Below are 27,972 nucleotides of genomic sequence, written 5' to 3'. Positions count from 1 at the left end.
AAATTCACTGAGTAGGGATTTTGGCAGAGGTCAAATACCTTGTCATTATTTCTGTCATGTTTTTGTGTTGGTGTACTGATTGTAGCTGTAACATTAGATGGAATAAAGAGGTCAGCTGGTCAACGAGCTCAGGCCTTTGGTTCTTAAAATAAACGGTAAATAACTCCCCCAGCCTCCACCCAGACAGGGTCATGTGCAGAATCTGTTACAGGCAGAAAACAGGCAGACAGGGAGGAAGACAGACTGATAAAACACATGGATGTGTTTTAACACAGAGGAAAAACGGGATTACCAAAAACACATTAAAAACAAGGTGAGTGCCTTTGTGTTTTAGTCAATTCTGTTGTTCATTTGGTGTTTTTCTGTAAGCCATGTTTTCAGTATGAAGCTTTACTTGTTGATCTGAAATCAGCTGTGCCTGTACAAGGTCTTCACAGAATTCAGACTGGTTAATTATTCACACAGACTGAAGAAAATAAACTGTGTTAGCGTCCCCTACAGGCTGCACTGCTAAATACCGCTCAGGACTTCTGAGGTCTTTTTTAAACATTGGATTTAATTCTTCTCAAATGCTTCTTAGATGGATGTACATTTGTTGCAGTTAATCCCATCTGGCCAAGATAAGTTTAAATAAAACATCTATTATCTATCAAAAAGTAGGTAGTCTCTAAGAATGAAAATACAGAGGTCAACATAATATTTACATCCCACGTAGAACGATAACCTATTAGACTTATAGTATTCCAGTTTATCATTTATATATTTTTCATTTTATATTATTATATTATCACATATTCCTGAAATCAAACTTGAGCCACTTCATTATTAATATGATTATTTATGAAAATTCTTTGCTTCTGTACTGATCCTAACACTCTTAGTAGGAAAACTGGATTGTGTTTTATCGCAATCGAACTGTACCAAAGATCCATATAGCCTGAGCCCATGGCCTTAGAAATGAATCAACACTACTCTGACAGTCAGGGAGAACATTTGTAGCATCCAAGAAAACACAGTTCATTTCTCAGTCCATGATGTTCAGTTTAACAAATGGCAATGAGTTCATCAACACAAAACTCTTCACATCTCATTAAAACTTCACTTGTGAGGACAGTTTACTTATGTCAGTGACCAATGATGAAATGGTTTAAAATTGACTATTTGATTCCTGTGTTGACTTTTGTTTGTTTCAGTTAAACTTTTCAACCTTTGACCTTTCAATTCCATCATGGCAACAGCCAGGCTCTCTCATTCTGGATCAGCAGGTGTCAGTTTTGAGGATTATTCTGTCTACAGTAACCTGAGCGACGACGAACTGCTGCAGCTCGCCATCGAGCGCAGTCTGACTGACACACAGTGCAGCAATGTCAACACTGACACGACCAGCGGCACTTCTGCTGCCACAACACCTCCTCAACAACCTAACAGCAGCCTGGACCCTGCAGCCAGAAAGGCCAACTCCGGAAACAACTCCAATAATGCACCTCCAGCCAAGACCACAGCACACTACAGTTCTCCAAATCCTCCGGTCGAAAAGCCTCCTGATCCGTACGTGAGCTCGTACAGTTTTTGTTTGTTTCATGTTGTGACAAGTGTTTTGTTCATTAATTTGTGCTATTTAAAGAGTTCACTGAAAGAATTCAGCTAGCCCAAAGCTGCTTCCTGATGATTGCTGTACAGTATTTTTCAGGCAAGTTAAGTTTGTGGTCTGAAACACAGCTTCAACACTTTTGTAAATGACTGCAGCTCAGGAAGATGATATACAATACATGTAAATAAGAACACCCATAAATGGGTGGTCCCTGGGAAAACCCCTCCAAAATGGCCACTTTAAGTTCCTGTTGGTTGCTGCTAAATGAGGAATTAGCAGACTCCTTCCTTTAGGTCTGTCATGACCAATGTCATAACAGAAACAGCATCAGATAGTTTGACCTGTCTGACGCTGACATTCTCACATAACAAAAACAAATCATTTTATGCTCATGATCCAGTGCCAAAGTTTTTCTCTACAGTTATTTCTAAATCAGGGTGTGGGGAGGTTTTAACGATCATTATTCAGTCTTTGCAGTTGGATGTTTTGCCTGCTGCTTTTCAAATGGTGCTCTCTCAGCAGCGTTTGAAAAAAATAAGTCATTTAGAGCTATAAACAATTAGAAGTCAGTTATACACAGAACAAAAGAACTGAGCAGATGTAAATGTAGGACAAGTAAATCTGTAAGAGCAACAAGAAAAACTTTGTACCTATAGATATTTTTCCTAACGAAATAATAATAATATAACATAACATATATATATATATAATAAAATATCAAATAAAACCACTCAATTTTATTAATAAACCCTTGCCTAACAACAATTATAACTCATGAGATATATATATATATATATACGCATACATTGACAGCCCTATTATATATCTATATATAATAGGGCTGTCAACGTATGCGTAACGCATGCGATTACTCTAAAAATCGGATCGGATATCTATCATTTTGTGATAAGAGTAGGAACGCTATGCTACTTAATATGATGGTAGAAAACACAAGGCCTGGTCTGCTGAATGGCAAATTTTGTTATAAAAGGCTTCCAGATAGAAATTTGGATCTGTTTCCTTAAACTAGTTTGTTACGCAAACTATTTATTTCAACACATTTACAGGTAAATTTAGGTACTTTAAATTTGCAATTACTTTGCTATTAATCGTGTGATTACATTTTTGACAGTAATCAACTGACTTTTAGCATCAAGCACATGATTTAAGTGTTGTGTTACAGTTAATGGTTTTACCTAGGCCTTATCTATCCCCTGGTTTTACAGTTGGTCAGGTTGAGTTCCTAGAAACTCATTTACATCTTTGAGCTTATTCATAGACTTGCTAGAGCTGGAGGATGTGACTGTGATCCATGGCCTTAAAAATAGTTCACATGCATAATGTTTTACAGACTTTGTTGGAAAAGGAGGTTCTGAGTGATGATCATCTTATTCTAGGTTTTATACTTTTAACTTATGCACTTTCTTAAATTGCACAGTCTTTTTTAACTGGTCATGTTTGCTCTATTCTATGTGGGTCCAACACAGGTAAATGAAGTGTGAAAGTTCAGCTTGAGTGCAGAATAAAATGTCCTTATTTAAAGATTGTGTTGGGTGTATTTGTATTTCCGGCCGATTTTTTGCGTGACAGCTCCGGATCGGTGACTGGCCGGTCAGTGTCGCGTCTTGCAGATTCTGAGCCGATCCTTTTATTGCCAGTGGCGCAGGCAATGGTGTCAGAGCCATGCGCACACTCACAGTCATGGTAAACATGTTGTTGGTGTGGAAGTTCTTTTCTGTGAGTGAAGATGACATAAAGAGATAACAATTAACATTTGTAAGGGCAAAATACAATGTGGGGGAACAGCCATTTTTGTTAGTAAGCCTACTTTGTTAGTTATATTTTATTTCTAACTTTTTCAAGGCAAAGCGCCTTTATTTTGTTGTTAGTTATTTAAGAGAAGATTCTGTAATGTTTATTAATTTCTTTTATTAGAAAATAGATTTCATTGAAGAAAATATTTCTGTATATACTTTCATTACAGTTCTTTCAAAAAAAAAATCAACAGGTCACACTTACTGAAAGATCTGAATTGGCCAAGAAAATTGCGATCGGTGCATCTCTATTTTCAAATATAACTTGATAGGGACAGCGTAGGGATAGCCTGTATTGTGTAGGTCTCCTTCACAGCTGGCGTCCACTTAGCTTTATGTCCCCAGATTCAACTGCAGAGTCATAAAATCAACCTTTACTTTATTTCTGGTTTAATTTTCAGTGTGGTTATTGAAGGCATTCTGAGCCACTTTGTGAATATGGTCTGCACATATGGATATGGAGCATCTTTGAGACAGATGTAAGTCTGTGCTCTAATTGGCTGTTGGTGTTGTGGCAGGAAGACGTTTGATGGGACAGTCAGTTGCTTCATGACGGGCTCTGGCAAGAGGATGGTTGCTTATCGCAGGGCTGATGGCAGTCTTGTCCACATTGCTCCAGAACCTGAAGAGTGAGTTAATTTCTGTTCATAAACCATTTGTTGTTTCACCTATGTCATCTCTGTAGGTAAAACTAACAGGTATGAATAAGAACATTTGTTTCTTTTTTCATGGCCAGAACGAGTTCACCGTCTTAGCTCAAATATTCCAGTAAACCTTAAAGGTGATCACTCATATTTTGTGTGAAGCCTTGTCAGCCTCAGAATAAACATGCCCTTTATTTCTCCAACCTGCAGGATGAGCTGCAACAGTTAAAAACAAGCAGCCATCATAAAGGAGGAACGTTTAAAAGACGAATATGGCAGTGTATGAGAAGGGGATAGCTGAGGTCAGGTGGGACAGGTGGCTGATGGCTATTTTCTATGCAGGGAGGAGGAGCCTCTGTTCAAAGCAATTCGTGTTGGAGATGCCTGCAGAGTGAAAGCTTTGGTTATGCATCCAGGAACAAACCTAATGCTGCCAAGTAAACCAGGCTGGCTTGCTATTCACCAGGCGGCATGGTTCGGTCAGGAGAGCTGTTTGAGAGTACTACTATCAGGTAGATGTATGAGGTAAATACACACAAAAACATACATTGCAGCAAAGTTCAGAAGAGTGAAAGCCTTTTTCTGTGTTTTTGTGCTCAGCTCAGCCAGGGATGATCAACAAGCGAACAGAGCGCGGTGAGTCGGCGCTGTTGGTCGCCTCCAACAGAAACCAGCTAACATGTGTTCAGGTGCTGCTGGAAAATGGAGCTGACCCCTCCATCACCAACTACGATAAAGAGACTCCACTCTATAAAGGTAACAAAAACAGGAAGTGATCTCTTGTCCTGACAGACTCACCTCAATACATCACAGCTTCAGAGGCACAGTTTACCTGACATCATGTGCTATGTGTTTTTCCTGGAGGAGGAGGAAGAGGCTTTTGTCTTTACCCTTGACATGGAAACAGGAGCCATGGGTGGTGAATATTTATTGTTCTGATACAAAATGGTAATGCTTTGGTATTCAAATGTGCCTCATATTTTATTTAATTTGATACTGTCTTAACTGTGGAGTGTGTACTGAGTACCATCCCAAACTCTGACTCCTATAAACTCAAAATACCAATCCATCCGTCCATCCATCTTCTTCCGCTTATCCAGGACCGGGTCGCGGGGGCAGTAGCCTAAGCAGGGATACCCAGACTTCCTTTTCCCTGGGCACTTCCTCCAGTTCTTCTAGGGGGACACCAAGGCTTTCCCAGGCCAGCCTCCAGCGTGTCCTGGGTCTTCCCTGGGGCCTCCTCCCGGTTGGACATGCCCAGAACACCTCCCCAGGGAGGCGCCCAGGAGGCATCCGGAACAGATGCCCAAGCCGCCTCAGCTGGCTCCTCTCGATGTGGAGGAGCAGTGGCTCTACTCTGAGCTCTTCCCCGGGGACCGAGCTCCTCACCGTGGCTCTAAGGGAGCGCCCTGCCACCCTGCGGAGGAAGCTCAATTCAGCCGCTTGTATCTGAGACCTTGACCTTTTGCTCATGACCATAGACCAAGTACCAGTCCGTACACCTAAATTTAGGGTATCTGCTGATGCAGCTGCCAGTCTCAGTGTGGTGGACCATTGTCTTGATCCACACTTTACACACTTCTAGCATCTGCAGACATTCAGTCTATATGGTCTGCAGATGCAGGCTGAAACTGTTTCATTGTTTCTTTAATGAACTTTTCTCTCCGCACCCTTTTCTTCCTCCTCAGCTTGTGAGAAGAACAGTGCTGCAATGGTGGCGTTGTTGTTGAACAATGGAGCAGAAGCCAACACTCAGTGCATTCAGGGTTACACTGCGCTGCAGGAAGCTGTAGTTCGAAACAACGTGGAGATCTGTGAGATGCTGCTGAAGGCTGGAGCCAAACTAAACCTTTGCAACATGTACGGCATCTCACCGCTGTTTACTGCAGCTCAGTGTGGCCAACTCGACACCCTCCGCTTCCTCCTCAAACATGGTAAACTGGGAGGGGGGGTGATTTTTCTTATTGTTCTGCAACCAGTGCTTCTGCTAGCTGCTACTGCAAGCCACCAATCTGTGTCATCCAAGCTGAGCTTCAAACCAATCCCTGAAAACAAACAGACTCTAAGCCACATCATATCTAAATATGGAGTTTACACCAGTTTTACACAAAAGGATGAATAGTTTGAGGTGGTGTGTAGAATGAAGAGCAAAAAATAAAGGGAAAACACTATTAACTACCGCTAGGTAATACTGCTCTGGGGCTACCAGTGAGGACTGTCACCTTCTCAGTTTAGATGCTGCTACATGATGAATGATGTATAACGTCCAGACAAAGAAGGAATGAGTACCCTGATCCCCACCTGTTCCCTGCAGGTGCGGACGTTAACAGTCAGGCTGCTGATGGTGCCACCGCTTTGTATGAAGCTGCTAAAAATGGACACGAGGAAGTCGTGGAGCTCCTGCTTTCTCAGAATGCAGATGCAAACAAACCTGGAAAGACTGGATTATTGCCACTTCATATCGCCGCCCAGAAAGGAAGTGACAGGTATGCACATTGACTATTCCTTTAACAACAGGCTCTGTTTGTAGTCAAGGAAGTCCACTGTAGTAGAGCTGGTGTCGTTGTTATGACATGAAAATAATCACGAATAAAATTATGAGAGATGTGGCTCTTAAAGGAGTGAAGAAGCTCCGATCACCAGCTGTTTATAACAGGGAACATCAGTACTGAGTTTATTTCCAACAAACACAAAGCTAAAACTGCAAACAAACACCCTTTTACACATAGGTCAAAATCCATTTAACTCACTCAAAGGCACTGGGTAAGGCACTTCAGAACTGAAAAAACTGGTTATAAATTGTAATTATATTGGAAAATCTGAAATATAAATAGAAATTGATGCATGTGCAAGTAAACCGATATTAAATTATCCCAAAAACATACAGTCATTTTATTTATGTATAGCTTTAACCTTTCTTTAGCCAGGACGTTTTTTGAAATACATTGTCATATTTAGTATTTTAATCAGTAAACAGAAACAACATTATTGTTGATTTGCCTCTGATTCTTCATTCAACTCAACCAAACACTTTATAGTGAACAAATTAGTGCTGGTTGCCAGCTATTCTCATTTTTAGCATGGTCTGGGTTAATTCTGGTTTCCTGTCCCCAGCATTGTGTCCATGTTAATCCCAGTTACCAGTAAGGCCCGAGTTCGGAGAACCGGCATCAGCCCCCTGCACCTGGCGGCCGATCGTAACCGTGATGATGTGCTGGAGATTCTGATCCAGGGTGGCTTCGACGTCAACGCTCAGCTGTCTGAGGAGCGGTCGAAGCTGTACGAGGATCGCCGCAGCACAGCGCTCTACTTCTCTGTGCTCAACAACAACATCGATGCTGTGCACATGCTGCTGGCGGCCGGTGCGGACCCAAACCTTGACATGTTCAAGCCGCTGATGGTGGCCACTAGGCAGGGCTGCATTCAGACCGTCACCCTGCTGGTGGAGCATGGAGCAGACATCAACGCCTGCATACCCACCCACCCCACCACCTTCCCTGCTGTCTACATGTTCTCCATGAAGTACTTGCCCATGTTCAAGTATCTGCTGGACCACGGGGGCCACGCCCTCCCGTGTTTTGACTGTGTCTACGGCAGCGGACCTCATCCACGAACCAAAACCTCACAACCAGAGGGGAACCTGCTAGAGAGACAGCTGAGGAGAGGCATTCAGGTGACCGGGTTTAAAGTGGGATGGGCAGGAAATTACTACCTGAGGTCAAACTATCCAGACAATTTGATTAGTCATAGCATCATTGCTATCTCAAATGCAGTCAGTCCTTGTTTCTGTGGAACAACAATCCCAGTGTCACCACACATCCCAGAACTCCATTGAAACTAAAGCAAAGTGTGCAGCTCATCGGTAGAAACACAAACATTACATTTCCCTACAACGTAAAAAAATAACTGCCCCCCCCAAGACCTTTCTGAATCAATTTTCAGGCATGTCTAATTTATTTCACTTCAGTGTTCAAAAACATGGATCTATTACATGTTAGTGATTGATTTATTAATAAATTAATTCATTGATTGACAGTTCTGCGAGATGATCTCAGCCCCGAATATATGTCGGTGGGCGGGGCCTATCATTGACGTCCTATTGGACTACGTAGGTCATGTGACACTCTGCTCCAGACTGATGGAGCACCTGGACAGCTACTCTGACTGGAGCGTCATTAGGGAGAAAGCAGGTGAGTCCATAACTGATCAACAATTAATCAGTGACTCTTTAAAACAAGTTTGTCACATTTGATTCATAACACATGTTTTGACAGTAAATTGGTTGAAAGATGCTGCTGTTTGTGTTGTGGATATGACTCCCAGCAGCATTTTGCCAAAAGCTAATTCACCCTCCATAATCACACGTTAAAGGTAAATCCCACAAAATTCCAGAAAGGGAGGACAAGCTGCAGGTGCATCAGCGTTGGTGCGATGGTCAGGTTATAATGTCTGCGAGGTACACCTGAATGAATATGATTGGAAGTTACTCGCTGCACAGCTGTGATTTGCAAACACATGCTCCAGAGCTAGTTAGCCACTAAATACCTCTAGTATGTATTAACAGTTTGTGACACACTTCCAGTGACTTCACCAGTTTGTCTGATAGTTTTCCTGGTTTGTGTTGTGTTTCAGTTTCCCCGCGGCCACTGCTGCAGCTCTGCAGGCTGCAGATTCTGCAGCTGGTTCACCGCCGTCATGTGAAGGGGTTACCGCTGCCTGGAGGCCTGATCCGCTTCCTGCGACACCAGGAGGGATCACTGGACAACTGATGAGCAGCAGCTCTTATTTTCCCAGTTTACACAGTTAATCAGGTTTATTGGAGGACATGAGGCGTCTGTAGACATGATGAAAACAAGAACAAACTGGTTGGTTTGTTTACATACAGTCTGAGTTTGTTTCTTCTTCTTTTCTGTCAGGGTTTTCACATCATTCAAGGATTTCCACATGAAGCTGATTCTAAATAAAACACCTGGATGTTGAGCAAGTAGAAGACATAAGTGCCGTGTTGTAGGTGTAATATTGAGATATTATACCGTACTTTCCGGACTATGACACTATCACACTATTTTTTCACTCCACTGGCTTGTCCTGCAACCTGTACAGCAAAACGACTTATATGTGTATATTTACAGTAATTTTGTCAAGTAGTCACTAGCGTTAAATGACACACTGAAAAAATAAAAAACATTTATGTTCACGCTAAACTACAACTCCTAGTGTAACACAAGCGAAAATGCTGACCAGAACAAGGTAGAAAGAATGTGGGTCTGGATCAGCCGCCATAGAGAGTCTTTTGCTCCAGCCTCAGAAGAGCCGGGTCAATCACAGCTACGTATCTGAAATGGGGCGGGCTTTACGTTCCAGTCGTCCAATCATATTTAAACCAGTCTTGCGCATACGCACTGATTCGTTCGTAACTTTGCTCAATGCCAGTCCCAAGTCTAAATCTTCTACAACTGGTTTTTACCATTTACTTCTTTCAAAAATATGCACAGAACTATAACACCGTGTATTTTCATGTTTTTACAACTAAAATGACAACGAGCTTGCAGTAGTATCTCTATGCTAACATTCAGACAACTTGAGAGAGGAGAATGCGCTGTTTCATCTCCCCCACCCAATGTTGGTGCAGTCATTTAACGTTATAAAATAAATCTTGTAATGCACTTCTGTTTATGTCTAGCCTACATTCTTCATAGGCTAATTTAGATCATAACTTGTATAATTAGAAATGTGCCTTATACACCAAAGCGACTTATATATGTTTTTTCTGTTCAACAAGGCTGTTTTTGCTAAAAGCGACTGATACTCTGGTGCGACTTATAGTCAGGAAAATACAGTAATAATCTAAAATTGAAATCACATTCAGGCAAGTTTATCATGTGTTTCTATGGAACTCTTTCATTCTAAACACCTGTAATGTAACTTTACATTACAGGTGTAAAATTACAAATGAAAAATTACAAATGAATTTAACTATATTGATTCATTGATTTGGTGAAATTATAAATGTTGAAATGTAGTAAAAGCAAGTAATAAAAATGTTGGTGTATCAATTCAGTTCAATTCATTTCAATTTATTTGTATAGTGCCAAATCACGGTACAATCATCTCAAGGCACTTTACAAAAAAACAAACAGTTCCATGTCCAAAGATGTTTATGTTGGAAGGAATGATATTTCACGTTGGCTGGTCAATCAGTTTAATGATCATCTGGATCAATTTCCACACAGTGAGGTCACAGTTGTGTGTTTTTTTTTAAACTGAATCTACTGAGGCTGACAACTTCATGAGGTTGATTATGAGACATGGAGCTGATCAATCCAGGAGCGTTTTCAGTAGGAAAGTGATTGACGAGACCCAGTTGATGTTTAAATTGGAACTCCATCACACTCTGACTGATGACAGGGTGATGAGGGAGGGATCTGGTTCATAAACTCAATGTCAGGTTGTGAAGAAACAGCTGGTCCCAGATCAGCTGCTGTAAAAATATACTGTTAACATGGTGAAATACAGCACCTGAACACACCGCCTCAGCTGTGATTACAATGTCTATCCAGAGAAGAGAAGTCAAGGCGACACTCTCTTCCCCGTCTTCACTCGATTTCCTCGGGTCTGGACTCTTTAGATCTGGATCATATGGAGAACGGCTGAACTTTTTAGAGATGAAGCAGTGTCTCTGGATCAGGGCCCCATATTGATCTGTATTCTAGATTGAGCTGAATTGTTGATGGGTCTGACCCCAACTAATGTAGACTACACTGGATCGATTAGAACCAAGTCTAATGAGGCTGTTTTCAAGATGAAGACGTTGAGATTTTTCCTGGTTTTGTTTTTCTGAGTTTTCCAGGGGAAATCTCTTAAATCAGCTATTTGGTCCAGGTCTTAGTCCAGGTGTTATACTGTCTTTAATTCCTATTCAGATGGTCTGATATAAACATAACACTAATATTTGACCAATTAGTTATTTGTCAGGTTGTACAAATTGTACATGTATATACTGTTAAAGTGTTAAATCAGTGTGATCTGATTTTTAAGGATTATGAGTTAATGAGAACGGAGACAGGGACACTTTTCTTGGCCCTGTTTTGTCTGCAGGTGCATCTTAATTCAGTAAGGTTTGACAGAGTGTGTGACGTGAGAGGGAAAACCCAGAGCACAATGCTCATTTAGTCTTGCAGCTGAAAACATAAAGTTAAAAAATGAACTAAATATTTTCTTGATTGGAGAACAATCTGAATAATTATTAAATATAGCGTCAATGTGGTTCACAGACACATTTTAAAAGTCTGAGTTTAATGTATCTGTCACTAAAGTCTATATCAGTGGGTGTTAATCTAACTTTTGGTTCTGTCATTATAATTTGTATGTTTACCCAAATGTCACCTCACTCATCCAAACAACAGCTGTAGGTCAGAAGCTTTCCCGTTCAACCAATCACAGCTCAGGATTCGGTTTGTATGTTGTCACCTGAAGTCATGGTTCATGTCCATTTATTGAATAGACATAATTTGAAGGTTGAACTGTTCAACCAACAACATTGTGAACATGTTTCCATTGTGTTGTGTTTTAGTTTGATAGGGAGGGGGGGGGGGGGGGGGGGCAGGGCAAATACAGGACAATAATGTCAATGACAACATCAGCTGTATTAGTGTTTATATAAAAAAACACTGTATATATATATTCAGTGTACTGTATATATATATATATATATATATATATATATATGTATATATATGATAATAAATATAATAAACAGGTCACAGTATAAACACATTAAGTCAACATGATGTTTTAGAGTAAACAGAAAGAACATGACATTGCTATATATATATATATATATATATATATATATATATATAATTTATTTATTTTCTCATGTTATTGTTCTTCTCTGACATCAGACTTTAAACACATTTTTTAAAATTTTTCTGGTTTAATGAACTGCTAATTTTAAGATGGTGCAACCTTATCATGAATATATGGACGCCTCTTCAAAGGAAAGTGGTTAATTGAAATACCGAAACAGGTACATAAAGATTCACTTGAATCTGGTCTTTGTTTTACTTTCTCTTCTTATATCTTATGTTTTTTCTCACCTGTAGCAATGGGTTATTTCCAGTTCATTTTAGTTGTTATACCTGAGTCTCCATCAATTTGTGTCCAGCCATCCATCATCTGTACCCCCTTATTCCTAACCAGGGTCACAGGGATCAGCTGGAGCCTATCCCAGCTCTCTGTGGGTGAAAGGCAGGAGTACACCCAATTTGTGTTTTAATTTTATTTACAGTAAATTCAGTGAAACCAAAATATTATGATGCATTAGAAGTTTTGAATAATTTCGGGTGATAATAAAGAGGTCACAGCATAAACACATTAAGTCAACATGATGTTTTAGTGTAAACAGAAAGAACATGACATTGCTGTTCAACTAAATAAAGTAATTTCTGATCTGTTGATTTGTGAAAGAAAAAAATGCTACAACAACAAATGTTATTTACTTCAATATTAAAGTGTAGGTATGACAGATTAATTACAATTAATTAAAACAAAGTGTTTGTAGTTCATGTTTCAACAAAATCACTTGATGCTGTTCAATTCATCTGATTTCAAACACAGTTCCTAGTATGAGAGATTCTGCCATAGTTTTGTATAAACAACTTTCGGCCCAATTGCAAACCACAGTAGGGCAGACATGGTGGAAAATAATGGGATTCATTACAAGCAATGAAACAATAATGTAATGTCAGGTAACACAAGCTTGGTGAGGAACGTTTGAAAAACAAAAGCAGTGTATTAGGATCTAAGTAACAGAAAATGGAGGTCATACATAAACCAGAAGTTGTAAGGTGTGAGGAAGGTGTGGAGCAGAGGCTCAGTGCAAATTAATGGAGAACATAGAGATGTAGAAACATGAGAACTGGGAGCAGTATCTCAGGGTGAGTAGATGGCACAAATATCGAGCCAGTGAAAGGCTAATGAGAAGCAGGTGAGTGTGATGTGAGCAGGTAGGTAAACGTGGAACAAAACATGAACCAGTCATGAAACTGTATCAAACGCCTGAAGCTGAAAGTGCAATGACACATGACAGTTTCCTCATGTTGTATGTCTTATATTTTGCAGTGGTGTACTGTGATGTTTTTACTAAGATTAAAAAAAAAACATTTTTATTATGCAGGATTGTAAATAAATGTAGTACTTTTGTAATTTTAATCTTCTATTCATGTTTTCAGGGTGACTGCTACATCTGTCCACAAATGGAAAATTAGAAATGTTTATTGATGTTGAATTAACCAATGAATAAACAAACTGAAGTGATTTTTTGTGGGACGTTAGGAGGTTGATGATGAGGATGTCTTCCTGTCAGTTTCACATTTTAATGAGTTTGTCTCTGTGGGAACTGATGTTCTCAAACAGGAAGCGATTAACTGTGTGGTCCAGCAGAAAAAACTAAACAAACAGAAACATCCCAACTCAAACACAAACATACAAAAACTATTTGAATGATTGAACCCAACAGAAGCAGAAACTAATGAAGATTTTAGATCCAGCAGAAAAAATAAACAACTTGCATGCAGACCAAAAATAGACTGCACTTATTTTGAAAGGATATGTATGTGATTGCCGAAAAGATGATGCAAAAATAAACATGCTCACTTTTATTTTTTAATATTTGCAGATTTCAATATAAAATAATTAGTATTATTTTAGAGGAAGTGTTAATTGATTAAAGTTAAATATTGAACATTAAATGTGAAATATATTTATCTGATGTAGTTATTGATTAAAATTTGAAATATTTTCATTAGGAACTGACATCCAACTGTTTGTGCTGAGGAAGAGGAGGACGGTTTCCAGGCCTTCTGTGTCTGCCTGAAGATGATGATGATGATGATGGTGATGAAGATAATGTTGATTAGGCCCTAGGACTCTGTTTAGACCTTTGGCGGTATTCTGGGAGGTGATGAAGGATCCAAGCGGCAGGAGTCAACATGGCGACTGCAAACACGGACATGACGAAGAAACTTTGCTTCATAAACAAAAAATAAACAAAAGAAAACAATAAAAACATTGATAAAATGTTTAAAAAGCAGCTCACACTGAAATAAATCTGTCACACCAACAAAAACACTGGCTCTAGACTGGATCCCAGTAAGATTTTAAAATACTGTTACTGGTCTGCAAATGTCTGATTTGGCATTGACATCCTATACATAAGTCAAAGAATATATAAATATCAATGTCTTCTGAGTGTCTCAGTTTTTACTGCCCACATGTCAATTCAGCAGCAGTTTTTATCATTTTTGTCATTTGGTTGTCTTGTGTGTGGGCTGAAAAAGTACAAGGACCTCTCTGCTGAAATTATTTACTTTTATTTCATAATGTTCAATAACTGAGTACTAGTTTCAAATAAAGTATCATATTTCCATCAGCATTTGTAAGTTATTTCTTATTTACTCACTGCGGCTCCAATTCTGTTTCTGGGAGGTTTGCTGTAAATCATCTTCCTCGTCTCCGTCAGGATTTCTTTTGGGCGAGTCAGAGTTGATGGTGAAACACTTCCCATCATCCTCATCGTGACATCAACCAACACCTGTTTACTAAAAAGCTCCTGGTGACTCGACAAAGTTCGATTAATGCTTATTCTCAGTTTGATGTGAATGTTTTTGGTTGGAGCTCCACAGACAGAGTGAGGCTGAATCTGAAGAAGCAGAACGGAGGAAGAGGAAGGGGGAGGTCTCTGCAGACTGATGATTGGACAGATTTCAGCACAGCACAGGAGCCTGAAGCAGACAGAGTGGACAGAATGGATCAATCAAATAAATATGCAAAAGTGACAGAAAGGGTTTAAAATGATCAGGTCTGAGTTGATTAACAACAAAACAGCAGCTGCAGAACCAGCTGATTAGGTTTCCTCTGCAGAACAACCAGGTGGCAGTAAAGAAGAAAGACTGAAGGAGGGTGAAGTGTTAATGCTCGGTGTTTGATGTGCAGAAACAGACATGCAGGTTTGAGTTTGTTCAGCATCAGAAAAATCAGTGGAGACAGTTTGACAATAAATATACAGGGCAGACTGGAAATAACATTTACTACAGTATTTCACAGATCTGAGGTACTTGTACTTGAGTATTTTTATTTTCTTGTGCTCTACTGACTCAGTGACATTTCACAGAGAAACATCCCATATCTATAAGAGCTGAAAGGAGTTATAGATTAAATGTTTACATAAAACATGTTGTGAAACAAAGATTGTTTCCGTGCTTTTATCTCGTGATCTCATTGTAGCAGCATGCTGCGTTGCTGCTGTGTAATGCAGGTGAGTCTGCCACAGTTAACTTGGCATCTGTCAGGTAATTAGGCGAGGGTATAAAAAGAGGCTGTGTCTCTCCCGTGACCTTTCACTTCCTGGTCGCCGCGTGCCGTACCTGCGTGCAGGTAGGCGCACGGTAGCGTCGTGTCTTTTTACTCCAATTTAACTTACATTGAGTTTACGTCAGCAGATTTTGGTGGAATTACTGTGGTCGACTGTTCGTTATCTCCGTTGCGTAAAGTGCAGGTATGTGCGCCTTTACCCGTCTTTTATGAAGTGTGCATACATGCATGGTGAAAACAACTGGTTATATTTCTGGCGAACCATTTCTGCTTCCACGCGTGGTTCTCCTCATTCCATTCGTCACTGTAGAAGACCTGGGCGCCTTGTTTTGTGTGTGGCTTGAAAAGTCAATATGGAACCGCTGGTGCTTCGCCTGGGTCCTTCAGCCGCAGGCGGTGTTTGTCTCCAGAGGGGAGCGCGCTCCCTGGAGAACGAACCTCCTCAACAGTCGTTCTGTATAACTGTGCGCGTGTGTGAGGGGCAAGGAGAGTGCGCTTGTTTTAACCTTGTTTCCACTTAAGTTTGCTTATCCTGTTTTCTGCTTCTTTTAACAAATAATGTTTTGTATTAATCCTGCTGGATTGGGGTTTTGTGAGAGTAATGTGTGGTGACCCCTTTTTATGTTTTAGTGATGGTGGCGGTTTTCCTCTGTGTGCTGTGACCCTGGGTTTAAGGTTTCCTTTGTACATCACCACGCGTGTGGTACATACCAATGGACTGTTTTTTAGTTGTTTTTTTTTTTTCTAGATTCCTGACTCTTTCCACAGCCAGAAAGACTCAGAGCACTATGGGGTCAGCCAGTAAATGTTTTTTTTTTTTTTTTTTTTTAAATTTAATAAATTTGGTGATTGTTGAACTCTGAACCATGTCTTCTGTTCTTCCTTTGTGGCTAGATGTGAGAGCCTTCTTTGTATTACATTTCTAATCCTATTATTTTCTTGGGTGCAACTGCCAAGGTGGTGGCAGTTGCACCTGGTTGTTGAAAATAAGTTGAAAAACATTAAATACCCTCGTAAACAATAGATGAACAGTCCAGAACATTTTATTCACCTCAGTCCAATTAAAGGGTGAAACAATACTTTCAGCTGCACTTCTCATACATCTGCTGAAATCATGTTACATGTTGAAGTTTCAAGGACTGAATTTTATGTTGGACTTAGCTGTCCTCCTTTCCCTCATTTACCACCTGACCAGGACAGTCATGGATGGATTACTGAACTGGCTCAGCATGTATGAAGTGAGTGATTATTAGAAAGGCAAACAAGTACACAAACATCTGAAAAAACAAGAAAAAGTGTACATAAAGCAGAAAAAAAAGTGAAACAAAACAAGTAGATGCACAATGAGATGAACTAAAATAAGTAGAAAAAGAAGCTGAACAAACCACACTGATATACTCCATTCATCCCCCCATGGGGGAAAATTCAGGATGCAGACACATTTTGAATTTGGGCAGGGGCCCATGGTCTCATGACCCGTCCATGACCTGAGCATGACAGAACAGTCCCAGATCAGAAAGACTGGAGCTAGCAATGCTAGTCTTTAGCACACTGCTAGTTTAATGGCTTGGTTTTGGATCGATGTTTTGGCTTTTCTTGGTGTTAATGGATTAGGATTAGGGGGGCTTCACAGGTTCATCTCATTTCCCCTGAAACTCTCTAAGGGTTAAAGGAGCGTGGGCCCCCAGGGCTACAACTTTGTTTATGCCCGCCCCTGGGGCTAATGGAACTAAATGAGGAACCACTGAGATTGCTTGAACCAAATCCCCAAAAAACTTTTGTTGTACATACATCTTAAGATCATACATCACTGTTACTTATGGAACCTGAGTTTGATTCAGTCTGTCATTTGTCCAAATGCATATAATTTAAAGCAACACTATGTAACTTTTGCTCACGGTTTCCTCCATCTGGTTGAGAAGCACAATTGTCTGTTCCATGTTGTAAATACTGTCGCTGTAGAAGCTTCCCTTCGGGCAGCACAATACATGTGAATTTGAATAACCTGACGGAACTGGCGAATCCAGAGTATAAGCCCGTCTGATACTGATTCATGTTCAGGCTCATGTCTGATCATTCTTTCTTCGCTTCCTCCTACAAAACCCTCTGGCTCTGTCATGGTGTTGGTTTTGAGATTCCTGTGGTTAGACTGTTTAGTCTTATAGTTAGCTGTTGACTAACTCCACCCAGGCTATGAGTAAAACATGACATATGCCGTAAAGCAGGTCACACTCTTCCGCTGACAGAAGATGGGCGGGACTGAGTGACCCGACCCGAACATGAAAATTGCTTAGTGCTGTTGTAGCCAATGCGAGGCCACTCAGACTGGAGCGGCGGTAGAATTCGTCCAGTTAAAAGTTGTTCTACCCACTGGAATAATTTTAGGAGCAACAAACTACATAGTGTTGCATTAAATTTTTATCTTTGTTTTCTGAGCATTTTGAGTCAGGCTACTGTGACACTTAACCGATAGTCGACCACCAGCTCTTCAAATCAGACAGTTTGATTCAAATCAACAAAAGCTGGGACACTGTCAATGAGTACTGTTAATTAAAATTTGATCAAAGTCCTTAAGTTTTAATTTTCATTAAAAAGGAAATATAGCCAAGACACAGACATTGGTGATCTGACCTTCAAACTTTAAAAACTGTAAATTCAACATCTCAAAGGCTCAAAATAAAGTTTAAAAAAAAAAAAACTTTGAAATGTCCAGAAAATCCACAAACGGGCATAAAATGGGAAATGATAAAATACAAGATGGACAGCTTCAGTCAGAAAAAGATCATAGGTTATTTTATGGTTAGGTCGATGTCTAATTTCATCTGTCAGGTGCAGTAGAAGTGTCCAGCATCGACCCGTCGCCTCTTGCGACTCTGCTGCTGCTCAAAAAACTGACGGATGTCCTCAGGAGTCACAACCTACCAGAGAAGTAAAAGTCAAATAACATTAGCAGTCAGGTAAGCAGGTCAAAAAACATGTTAAAGTTGAAACTGACCTTTCCTTCAGCTGCAAATCTCTGCAGGAAGTCCTTCAGTTCTGTTTTCATGTCATTGTACCCTGAAATGAACAGTGATTAGGCAAAATGGTAAGCATAGCCAAAAGACAGTCTTCAGTATTTGTATGAAGATCATATCAGTTTTGTGTAGAGCACGTCAGTTTGTGTACCATGGATGATCTCGAGCTGCTGCACTCGGTTCAGGTTGTCCAGTGCCAACATCAGCGGGTCTTGTCCTTGTTGTTCATGTTCATTGCTTTTTCCTTTTTTCTCGTAGGCAAGGACAGTGTCCGACTCATCCAACAAGAAGGACAGACCAGCTGCAGACAGATGCTCCTGAGGACACGCAGGTGCTTTGTTAAGGGCCATTCATATGTTGCATTTTTTTGTGTATGTAAGTTTGCTGTGTTAAAGCAGTGGTCCCCAAACTCTTTCTGCAGGCCCCCCCCATTTAGAAAAGAATATTTTTGCACCTCCCATTTTATAGTCTATACTGTTGCATGACATTCAACACTAGCAAAAATTTTTACATTTTGCTTTAATGGTTAAAATCTCTCTAAATTTTCTGTTGTGTAAGCAGCATAGATGCTGCCATCAGTCCAGATTCAAAATTAACTTAAAAATGGAGGTTCATGATGCCACTACATTGGCTTAGTTTATGATAAATCAGCATACATCAGCAATGTACATCGCTCATGGTTATTATACTGAAACATATGTACTCCAAAGTAGGAACTAAAAAAGTTCTAAGAACTATTATAACATTAGTTCGCACTTCCTGAGGTTCAGAAGTTCTAAGAAATGCAAAAGCGCCAGTGCTTCGGCATGCTTTCCATCCCCCGGCAAAAGCCTCACGCCTTCCTAGGGGCCATGGCCCCCACCTGCAGAACCACTTTGTGAAATGGAGGTGCAGGACAAGTGTGGTATCAAAAGACTGATGCTGTTGCAAGGCGCTTCTTTGTCCATGCATGTCTATGCCACTGCAAGATAAAAATTTCAACATGTCCAAAAGCAGGAAGTGCACTGCTGCTGTGATAAGGAACTTTTTTTTGTAAAAGCGTCTAGCTCTGTTTTCTTTATTCTGGAAGGATGGATGGGGTGTGTGTTTGTGTTTTTTTTTTTTTTTTTTTTTTGTGTATTTTTTGTCTACAGATAATTCTAATGGCTGAGCTAATTGCAAGGGATATTTTCTTTACTGGGAATCCATTTATATCCTGCAATTTCCATGTTGGCATGCAGCTAGCAGCTTATGGCTGCTTAGCAACAGCAGACTCCACTGGCTTTGGAGAGAAGGGGGCATGATTGGCGTTGTCCACATTTTAGAAGAGATGTGAGCAGCCCATTAGTTATATGAAACAGCTCAGGTGTCAGCAAACCTGAACAAAACATGACCTCACAAAGATGTTATCAGTGACATGGCCAATAGAAACTGACACAGGTAAATGTACCTGGCAAGTGTTACAAGAGCAGAGTTTGGAGCGCCATGCCGATGGCCAGAACACAGCTCCTGATTGGGTTCTTTTCTGACCAAGCATCTCCAGTGCTTTCAGTCTGCAGCAAGGCTCCGCCTCCTCACGGCTCCTCTTACAAATGGGCTCAGTGACATCATCCACCTGATAAATTGTTGATCAATTATAGTGATTATTTTGTGCAGAATGGTGAGCAGCTACATATGTATACATATATATTAATAATATACCATTATTAATCACAGGTTAATTTGTGTTAGTATGAAATGATTTATGACTCCAGACTCTAGTGATTTCTCTATACATATAATTTCTCTATACTATATAATTTTCGTGTTTAACCAGTTTAATCTCCTCACCTGTTTGTTCGAAATGTTTGTGTTAGATTCTCCTCCTGTTTCCTCCTTCACCTGAACTGCTTCATCTGGAACTGAATGAGAAGTACGTCACCCTCATACAGGGAACACATCACACCAGAGTTGTGCATGGGTGTCATTTTGTTAACCTGCACCTGCAAAGTTGTGTATTGGACCCAACCCATTACCCACAGTTTTGTCTAAGTGAAATCTGGACCTGAGCTGTAAATAAAACTTTAAGATGCACCACCATTCCCAGTAATGCCTGAAGCTGGAGCTCTCGGAGCCGAGGCAGTGCTAACTAATGGTGAGCTAATGTTGGCTAACACAAAGTTGAACTAAGAGCAAAACATAAAATACAACTACTGAAGCTGGAATCTGGGGGTTTGTCAAGAGACCTTCCACCTAGCCTGCCAGATGAACCGACAGCTCCTATGCATATTGTAACACAATGTCAAATTAAAATACTCTAAAATGTTGAGATTTGGAGCCAAATTAATCAACACTACTAAATACCAACTTAAACTACTGTTCAGCTGAATTACACACAGCAGTAACATTTCTCACATTTGCTAATGAATATTTAAAGACAACAGGGGTTCAAGAGGACCACAGAACCTGCCCTATGTATACTTACACTATGTACTTAGAGTATACTTATTGAGACAATTTTCACCTGTGCCCATACACATAAATGAATAACTTATTCTTTACGCTTACACAACATTTTCTGAGTTACCTGTCAGGTATATCACACCCACAGGAAGTCTAAGTTGATTCTTTACCTGCCAGGTGAGCAGCATAGGTCCAGAGGAAAGAGTTTTTGTTCATACAGGACTCACAGATCATCTCCTGCAGCTCTACAGAGTCTGGAACCACACAGCCCAGGTGCTGGAACCACACAGGTGTCGGGAATGAAATCATTTATACCAATCTGAACTGTATTTATTTCAGCAGATTCACCATGGTACACTGCAGCTGTAATTTCACTGAATTAAACATGGACTCAGACTGAAGGACCACCCCTGGACTATGATGTCACAGTCAACAGGTGATGTATATCACACAGTTATCAATTTTGTTGACGACAAAGGAGAGGTCATCTTTTCTTTTTTTTAAAAAAAAAAAAAAAAAAAAAAATCTTAGGGTGACCCTTTTCTGTTTTTTCCTGCTACAATAAATAGCTCCCTGAGCAGCGGTTACTTCTGACAGTCTCAATGACAGAGTTTATTATTGTTACCCATATGTGAACTCACTCTGCCATGTAGCCAGTCTTCACACACTACACATTGAATCATTTGGTCCTCCACCTGGAGACAGAAACCAGCCAATTACAGAGACACAGCTATAATAAAAAGACAAGTCTATATCTGGTGAGAGTTGTGTGTATCTCACCTGGTCGTCTGGGTCTGGGTAAGGCCGGCCACAGGTACAATAAACTCCAAAGAAGTTATGACTGTATTTATTCAGACTGTTGACCTCATCTTTATCCTGTCACACACATACAATGTTGTGTTAATGATAAGGTGAGCAGAACATACAGTGTGCACTACCTGTTTAGCAGTGATTCTAAATGTCACCAGCAGTCAGATAGGTTAACAGTTAGCTCTGACATGTCTGATTAGCATTGGTTTTAACTGCCGTTTTTCATGTACTTAACCTTAATGTCACTGTCTGAACTTACAGGGTAAAGTTTACACTGAAGCTCTGCAAACTTTGTGTTTCCACAGTCACAGCGAAAATTCCTGCAGTAAACAGAAAAAAAAAAGATTGACACAAACAATAAAATCTGATAGTCATTATTTGTGACAATGTTAACATATGCTAATACCATGAATCTCTTGAAAAAGTCTATTCTGATAAGTCTTTTCGTTATCTGGCAATACTAAGTCAGATCAGATACTTAAAATTAAACAGTTGCTGTTCAGCACTGCTACATAGGTGGAGAGGTGGAGCTGCTCACTCTGTGCCTCAATGTCTATAAAAATGCAACAAATTTACATATAGTTAATCAAACCCAGTTTATTTTGAGTTGGGTTACAACACTGCATGAAAATGAGCATTACAAGCAGTACATAACAGTGACTACAATTCCCAAAACCTTGGGGTGCTGTGTAAAATCTACATATAAACAGAATGCAATGATTTGCATATTTCATAAACCCATATTTTTATTCACAATAGAACACAAACATATCAAATGTTTAAACTGAGAAAATGTACAATTTAAAGAAAAAAACGGTAATTTAGAAATTTAGTAACTATATACTCTAACCTTATGTTTTTCTTAAAATTTTTTCAGTTTAATAATTTGATTTCTATATTATATTATGAATAAAACATGGGGTTATGAGATTTGCAAATCATTGCATTCTGTTTTTATGTACATTTTATGCAGTGTCCCAACTTTTATGGAATTGAGGTGTGTTTCTCATTTTGTTAAACTGTTCAATAAACAATTTGTGCTATTTCATTATTGTAGGACTCTGTTGTACATCTGAATCAGACTGATCAACTCCCATGAAATGTAATCTGCTCTGTGTGGCGAGAGAAGAGCAGGTTAAGAATGGCAGCAGTACAGTAAAAATTAAGGTTCTACATTTTATTAGGTGCATTTTATGTGATATCCGTGTTTAAAATGTACTTGGGTCAGCTATGATACTAATCCTCACAAACTCTATAACACTATCAGATAGTGTATTAGTAATATACTGTTATGCATTAATACTGTATTATGTATTTGGTATATATTATATAAAAAATAGTTAAGTTCTCACCTTTTGGTGTAAAGCTCAAAGAGGTCATGACCTTCGTGACATTTATATGAGCAGGCCAAACACACTCCTGCTGCCTCCCCATCCTTTGGTGTACAGGTGCTACAGGCATATAGGGCCTGGCGTTTCACATAACCCTGAACACACACAAACATCCTGATGTAAATATATATACAGAGGACAATAGCAGACCCATATATATTGCCTATATATAGAGTTTACACAGAATATAAACACAAACCTGAGGGTATGAGCAGTGATCTGAGTCACTTCCTGCCAAAACAGCTGAGGCTTCCTCCTCAAGCTCTTCATCTTCCTCCAGAACATCAACGAGAGAGATGGTCTGTTCCTCGCACATGTTTACTACTGATCAATAAATATGAATCTGATTAGTGGCAGGTAGACACACACACTGCCACTCCTCACTCGTTTATAGTTGGATAAAATAAGAACATGAAAAAAATCAAGTTTACAACAGGACACAGAGACCAAGAGTGAACGTGTATACAGCAATAATAAACATCTAATTCATCCAACGCGGAATGTTTGTTTACAAACAAACAAACTGGTCCTATTTATCTAGTCACGTTCTGCGTTTTTATACTTAATACCATTACTTTTATAATGAAGCGCGTTAAAATGAACTTACATGTCAAAACAAACTGTTATGCCTGTTGCTTATTTGACTTCAACACGAGGGTGAACCTAACAGCGCCACCTTCCGTCTCTGTAGGTGTTTACAACGTCTTTCGCTGATTATTAACCAATTTAGTGAGGTTATTGATGAAGCTTATTAGTTGCTGATCGATCAGACAGCAAATAGTCAGTCTGATCAGGAGTAACACGGAGAGTCGCTTAGCTTCTGTCTCCGCTGCCTGTTAACTAATGCTAATGCAAACGGTGATAAAATAAAAACCCAAACTCACCAATTAGAATCGGGACGGAGCGGAAGGTGCAGCCGGGCAGTTTGAAATTTGATTCGACTGTAAAGCCAATATATTAATCACTACCAATCAATAATCGGCTTAGTATGAAATTCAGCTGAGGTGATCTTTGTTTTCAAATAATTAGCTACTGCTAGCTAACAACCACTTCCGGTTCACTTCCGCAAATTGTATTTGGCGGCTTTCTAGCTCAGAGGTCACTGAGTTAAAAAAGGAAAAAAATGGAAAAAGTTCATTAAAACTGTAAAAAAATACTTTGATGGATTAACAAAACTAGTGTTATGTTATTATTGTTATTACATTAGGATAAAAATAAAACGTAACGACCTGATGACGTATACGTGCTGCATTCAGGCACCACAGAGAATAAATTCCAATTCACATATATTTGGCCTGAGAAAGATTGATAAAATTTGGAGATGATTAATCACAGATTTATTTACAAACGAGTTGACTGCATTGTTTTAAAGTTCATAATGTGTTCCTAATGTGTCATCTTATAAGTGCAGTTGTAAAACCAACCCCTAACACTAAATCCGCTAAACAGTAATTTTTCGAACAGAATATTCGACCACTGCAGACTTGAGCCCTATAAAAGTCTGTCCCACAAAACCCCCAAGCCACATGTCCTGGTTCCGCTATTGATAATCAACGAAATGGTGAACACACGCACGCTTAATGTCTGAATTAAAGGCGCCGTTTACGTAGGGCACTTTAATGCAGCAGACGGTGTGTAATGAAGGCAGGAGGTGCGATAATGGCGTCTGGTTCGGTTTTAGCAGTGGTGAAGTTCAGAGATGGACAGAGGCAGAAAATCTGTGTTAAAGTGGAAAATAACCTGACTTCGCTGATTAACGGAATAAACGAGTTGAACATAAACGTGTCACGTCTTCTCAGCGAGATGGTGGATCAGGAAAAAGCTGGCGAACACTGCGCAGAAGGTGAGTTACTGCTGCTAGGTGCTAGTTTATCAGTACAGGTAAGTTTAACATTAACGTTATTATATATCCATGTTTCTAAGGTAGTTCTTTGTTAATATGAAGCTGATAGGTTTCAATGTGTTATTGAGAAATGTGATTTGCTTAGACCGCGTCAATGTCCGTGCTTTTATTGCAGTTGTGACATCTGTTTGGTTTTTAGTCTACAGCTCTGAATTTCAGTCAAGTCCATGACTTATGAGTTAAACCTGTGAAAATACTTGATCAGTATTTGATGAATTGAGTACATTGTTATTTTGAATAGGTGAAAAAAAACATATGATTATTTTATTTTGAACCTGATCCTATTTAAGCGATGTGTTTATGTTTCATCTGCTGCAGGTGAGGAAGATTATGACAGTAGTGAAGATCAGGATCCAGAGGATCCTAAAATCTCTAAACAACCTCCAGCCAAAAGATCCAAAACCTCAAACCTCTGAAACACTGGAAACAGCAATGGACTCACTGAGACAACATGGTATCATAGTTTTACCTGTTCAAACTGAAGATAATGGTAATAATAGTTAGAGGTGTGTCTGACAAAAAGAAGGAAATTGTTTCCAATGAATATTTTTTCTCTATTATTTTCTGATCCAGAGAGAGTGATCAGTGACTAGTCTCTTGAGATCAGAAATCCAGTATCTAAAACCAGTTCAGACCAGCTCAGTTACAGTTGGTCTGAATCTCAGGCTTTCCTTTTAAAATAACACAGCTCCTGCGTGCTAATCGTCGTCATCCTGGAGAGATTGGTTAGGACTCATCCACCTCCTTCAATCTCTTTCTTCACACTCCCTGTAAAATGAATCAATCTGTTTTTTTTTTTTTTTTTTACACAAAACAAATTCAGGATCTTAGTAACCTCATTATTGTAATAATTTTATTGAAGCTGTCATAAAGTTGTCTTGTCACCAGAATCTGTCATGTCACTGACTTTAGGAAACACAGAAAAGTACTGCAGAGAACCCTGCTCCCTGATTCGCTTGTAACTGTCAGGTAACCTCAGTTAGGGTAACCTTCAGGTAACCATGGCAACAATACTCATACTGTTAACTGACTCAAGTAAACTTGGGGTTAAACCGATGACAAATAGAAGGTGATGGTGTCAACATATTAAACTCCTTTCAACTAATCACAGCACAGGGCCTTTCATGATGTCGAAGTAATAACAGTGTGAAGTTTGTATCAAGCAACATACAGCAGTATGAAGAAATGTTGATCTTGACAATCCACACTGGAATCAGAGTTGCTAAATATGATTTAATTACTCTAGGCAGAGTGTTGGATCCTGATGCTCTGTATTGAAAGCAGGTCTGCCCATAGCTCCAGATGGGCAGAGCAGGGAAAGGAGTGCTTGTTACTTTGGTTGAAGGCACACAGGAAGTGACATCACATACCGAAGTGACATCACATACCACACTGACAGTCTGATCTGTTTGCAGTCTTTGATTAGTGCTCTCTATGTGTCAATCACTGATCCTGCCCTCTGACTGGTTGGTTTCTGGATACTGTGGCGGCGGCTGCAAAGCAGGGCGATGCAAACAGGAAGTACACAGTAACCAACAGCTCGAGGGTCGGCTCTCGTACAGGAGAACAGGAAGAGGAAGAGTTGCAAATATGGCAGCAGGAAGACCGATGCCCACATCCAAACAGGAAATGATGGCAGGTGAGACCAGGTGATAGCCGGGGGCCGAGGAGATGGGACTAGCCCACCTTGCTGCACACGCTCCAAACTGAAAGTGTGATCCTCAAATATATAGTACACTAGCAGGATGCTTAGCAGCAGATAAAGAGCCACACCCACCCATCCCATCCTCTGACGGAAGTTCATCATCCTCCATACTGTCAGGAGATATAATCAATATATCAAGACATCATTAGTACATTTTATATATATATATGAATAAGTGTTCATCATCCTTTATACAGAATTAAAAGCTAACTTGTCAATAACCAATACTACATAAACAATACATTCTGTATCCTGTAAGAAAAGTTTTCATTAAAGTCATCCCTTACTCCTGATGAAAGTTCACTATCCTAACAAAGACACAATAAGTGATCAATGCATCATTAATAAATCAGTTATTCCTATAGTAAAAATAAATCAGCAATCACTATATTACCAGTAATTAATGCAGTAATACAAAAGTAATACTCTATATGATCAATATTGTCAGTACAGAGAAGTAACATGTCAGTACATTTTCTGTTGGTTCCAGATTTATGCCGGAGCCAAATTTAAGTCTCCAGTGTCAATTTATACTCAAATATCGTAAAACATTATCACCGTGTTCATATTTATGGGCTCTACTTTAACGTTAATGTCAAATCTGATCTGACCTCCGTTCTGGGCTCTTGACTCTATACCAGACTCCATTCATTTTTCGTACATTCTAACTCGAACAGTCTCCTGCCGACCTCCATCTTGTCCTTTATTTACACACAAATAATTGGCAGCACGTTAGCGGCTTGTTGGCATGTGAGAAAACTTCGTGTTTCCTTTATTGGCTCTTACCTTCCTTCGCTCTGATTCTTTACATTAAAACTCTGCAATAGACTCGTTTCTAATCCGATGTGAGACCCGGAAGGTCTGGAAAGTGTCTTCTCCCGTTTCCTGTTTTGTCACCTGACACACAGGATGACGTCATTCATAGGCCTTACGCCACCTGCTGGTCAAGCATGACTCCTACATTTTTCTGTTTTAGGATCCTGTTATACTGAATTCTTGCATGGCTGTCATTGACACTGTCAAAAAAACAAAAACTAAGGGTCATTCAAATTAACTGTTTATCACAATGTGATAAATGTGAATTCACAGTATAGTGACTGCTCTTCAATAGCTGAATGTTTTTAAACTGACTTTTCTCACTTTTTGTGTCCTCTCTGTAGGTATCACTCGTCCTGCATCTGCATATTTCTGGTGTGCAAAATGGGACAAATAATAATTACATATAATAAGTAATTCTACATAAAATAACATAAATTATGTAAATAAAAATGGTTGTTATTGTCATTATAAATTAACAAAATAATGT

The 27,972-nt window shown here is 39.6% G+C and overlaps 3 protein-coding genes across 8 annotated transcripts; 1 reads left to right on the top strand and 2 right to left on the bottom strand.

Annotated features, from left to right (window-relative positions):
• Positions 1–160: 160 nt before the first annotated feature.
• Positions 161–10,105, top strand: LOC113131198 (ankyrin repeat and SOCS box protein 2-like). 2 transcript variants are annotated; one of them, XM_026308218.1, is made up of 10 exons: positions 161–313; positions 1,194–1,548; positions 3,924–4,034; positions 4,392–4,561; positions 4,650–4,805; positions 5,738–5,983; positions 6,364–6,535; positions 7,164–7,722; positions 8,086–8,239; positions 8,682–10,105. In XM_026308218.1, exons 2-10 carry the CDS (start codon positions 1,229–1,231, stop codon positions 8,816–8,818), a joined length of 2,025 nt encoding a protein of 674 aa, XP_026164003.1. In that variant the 5' UTR covers positions 161–313; positions 1,194–1,228; the 3' UTR covers positions 8,819–10,105. The 2 variants fall into 2 exon arrangements, with proteins under 2 accessions (XP_026164003.1, XP_026164004.1); XM_026308219.1 differs by lacking the exon at positions 3,924–4,034 and having other exon boundaries at positions 162–313.
• Positions 10,106–17,022: 6,917 nt separating this feature from the next.
• ubr7 (ubiquitin protein ligase E3 component n-recognin 7) lies at positions 17,023–24,118 on the bottom strand. 4 transcript variants are annotated; one of them, XM_026308290.1, is made up of 12 exons: positions 23,943–24,118; positions 23,258–23,382; positions 23,020–23,153; positions 21,927–21,987; positions 21,638–21,733; positions 21,499–21,552; positions 21,028–21,133; positions 20,246–20,316; positions 19,866–20,030; positions 18,588–18,753; positions 18,418–18,479; positions 17,023–18,340 (listed from the first exon to the last, which is right to left on the bottom strand). In XM_026308290.1, the coding sequence occupies exons 2-12, from the start codon at positions 23,372–23,374 to the stop codon at positions 18,248–18,250; spliced, it is 1,125 nt and encodes a 374-aa protein (XP_026164075.1). In that variant the 5' UTR covers positions 23,375–23,382; positions 23,943–24,118; the 3' UTR covers positions 17,023–18,247. The 4 variants fall into 4 exon arrangements, with proteins under 4 accessions (XP_026164075.1, XP_026164078.1, XP_026164077.1 ...); XM_026308293.1 differs by having other exon boundaries at positions 21,085–21,133; XM_026308292.1 differs by having other exon boundaries at positions 23,258–23,379.
• Positions 24,119–26,174: 2,056 nt separating this feature from the next.
• tmem251 (transmembrane protein 251) lies at positions 26,175–27,574 on the bottom strand. Of its 2 annotated transcripts, XM_026308151.2 has the most exons (3): positions 27,453–27,574; positions 27,278–27,367; positions 26,175–26,776 (listed from the first exon to the last, which is right to left on the bottom strand). In XM_026308151.2, exons 2-3 carry the CDS (start codon positions 27,312–27,314, stop codon positions 26,394–26,396), a joined length of 420 nt encoding a protein of 139 aa, XP_026163936.1. In that variant the 5' UTR covers positions 27,315–27,367; positions 27,453–27,574; the 3' UTR covers positions 26,175–26,393. The 2 variants fall into 2 exon arrangements, with proteins under 2 accessions (XP_026163936.1, XP_026163937.1); XM_026308152.2 differs by lacking the exon at positions 27,278–27,367 and having other exon boundaries at positions 27,453–27,565.
• Positions 27,575–27,972: the final 398 nt, after the last annotated feature.

The sequence above is a fragment of the Mastacembelus armatus genome, unplaced genomic scaffold (assembly GCF_900324485.2).
Source record: "Mastacembelus armatus unplaced genomic scaffold, fMasArm1.2, whole genome shotgun sequence".
Classification (NCBI taxonomy): Eukaryota; Metazoa; Chordata; class Actinopteri; order Synbranchiformes; family Mastacembelidae; genus Mastacembelus; species Mastacembelus armatus.
This window is presented reverse-complemented; position numbering and strand designations above follow the sequence as displayed.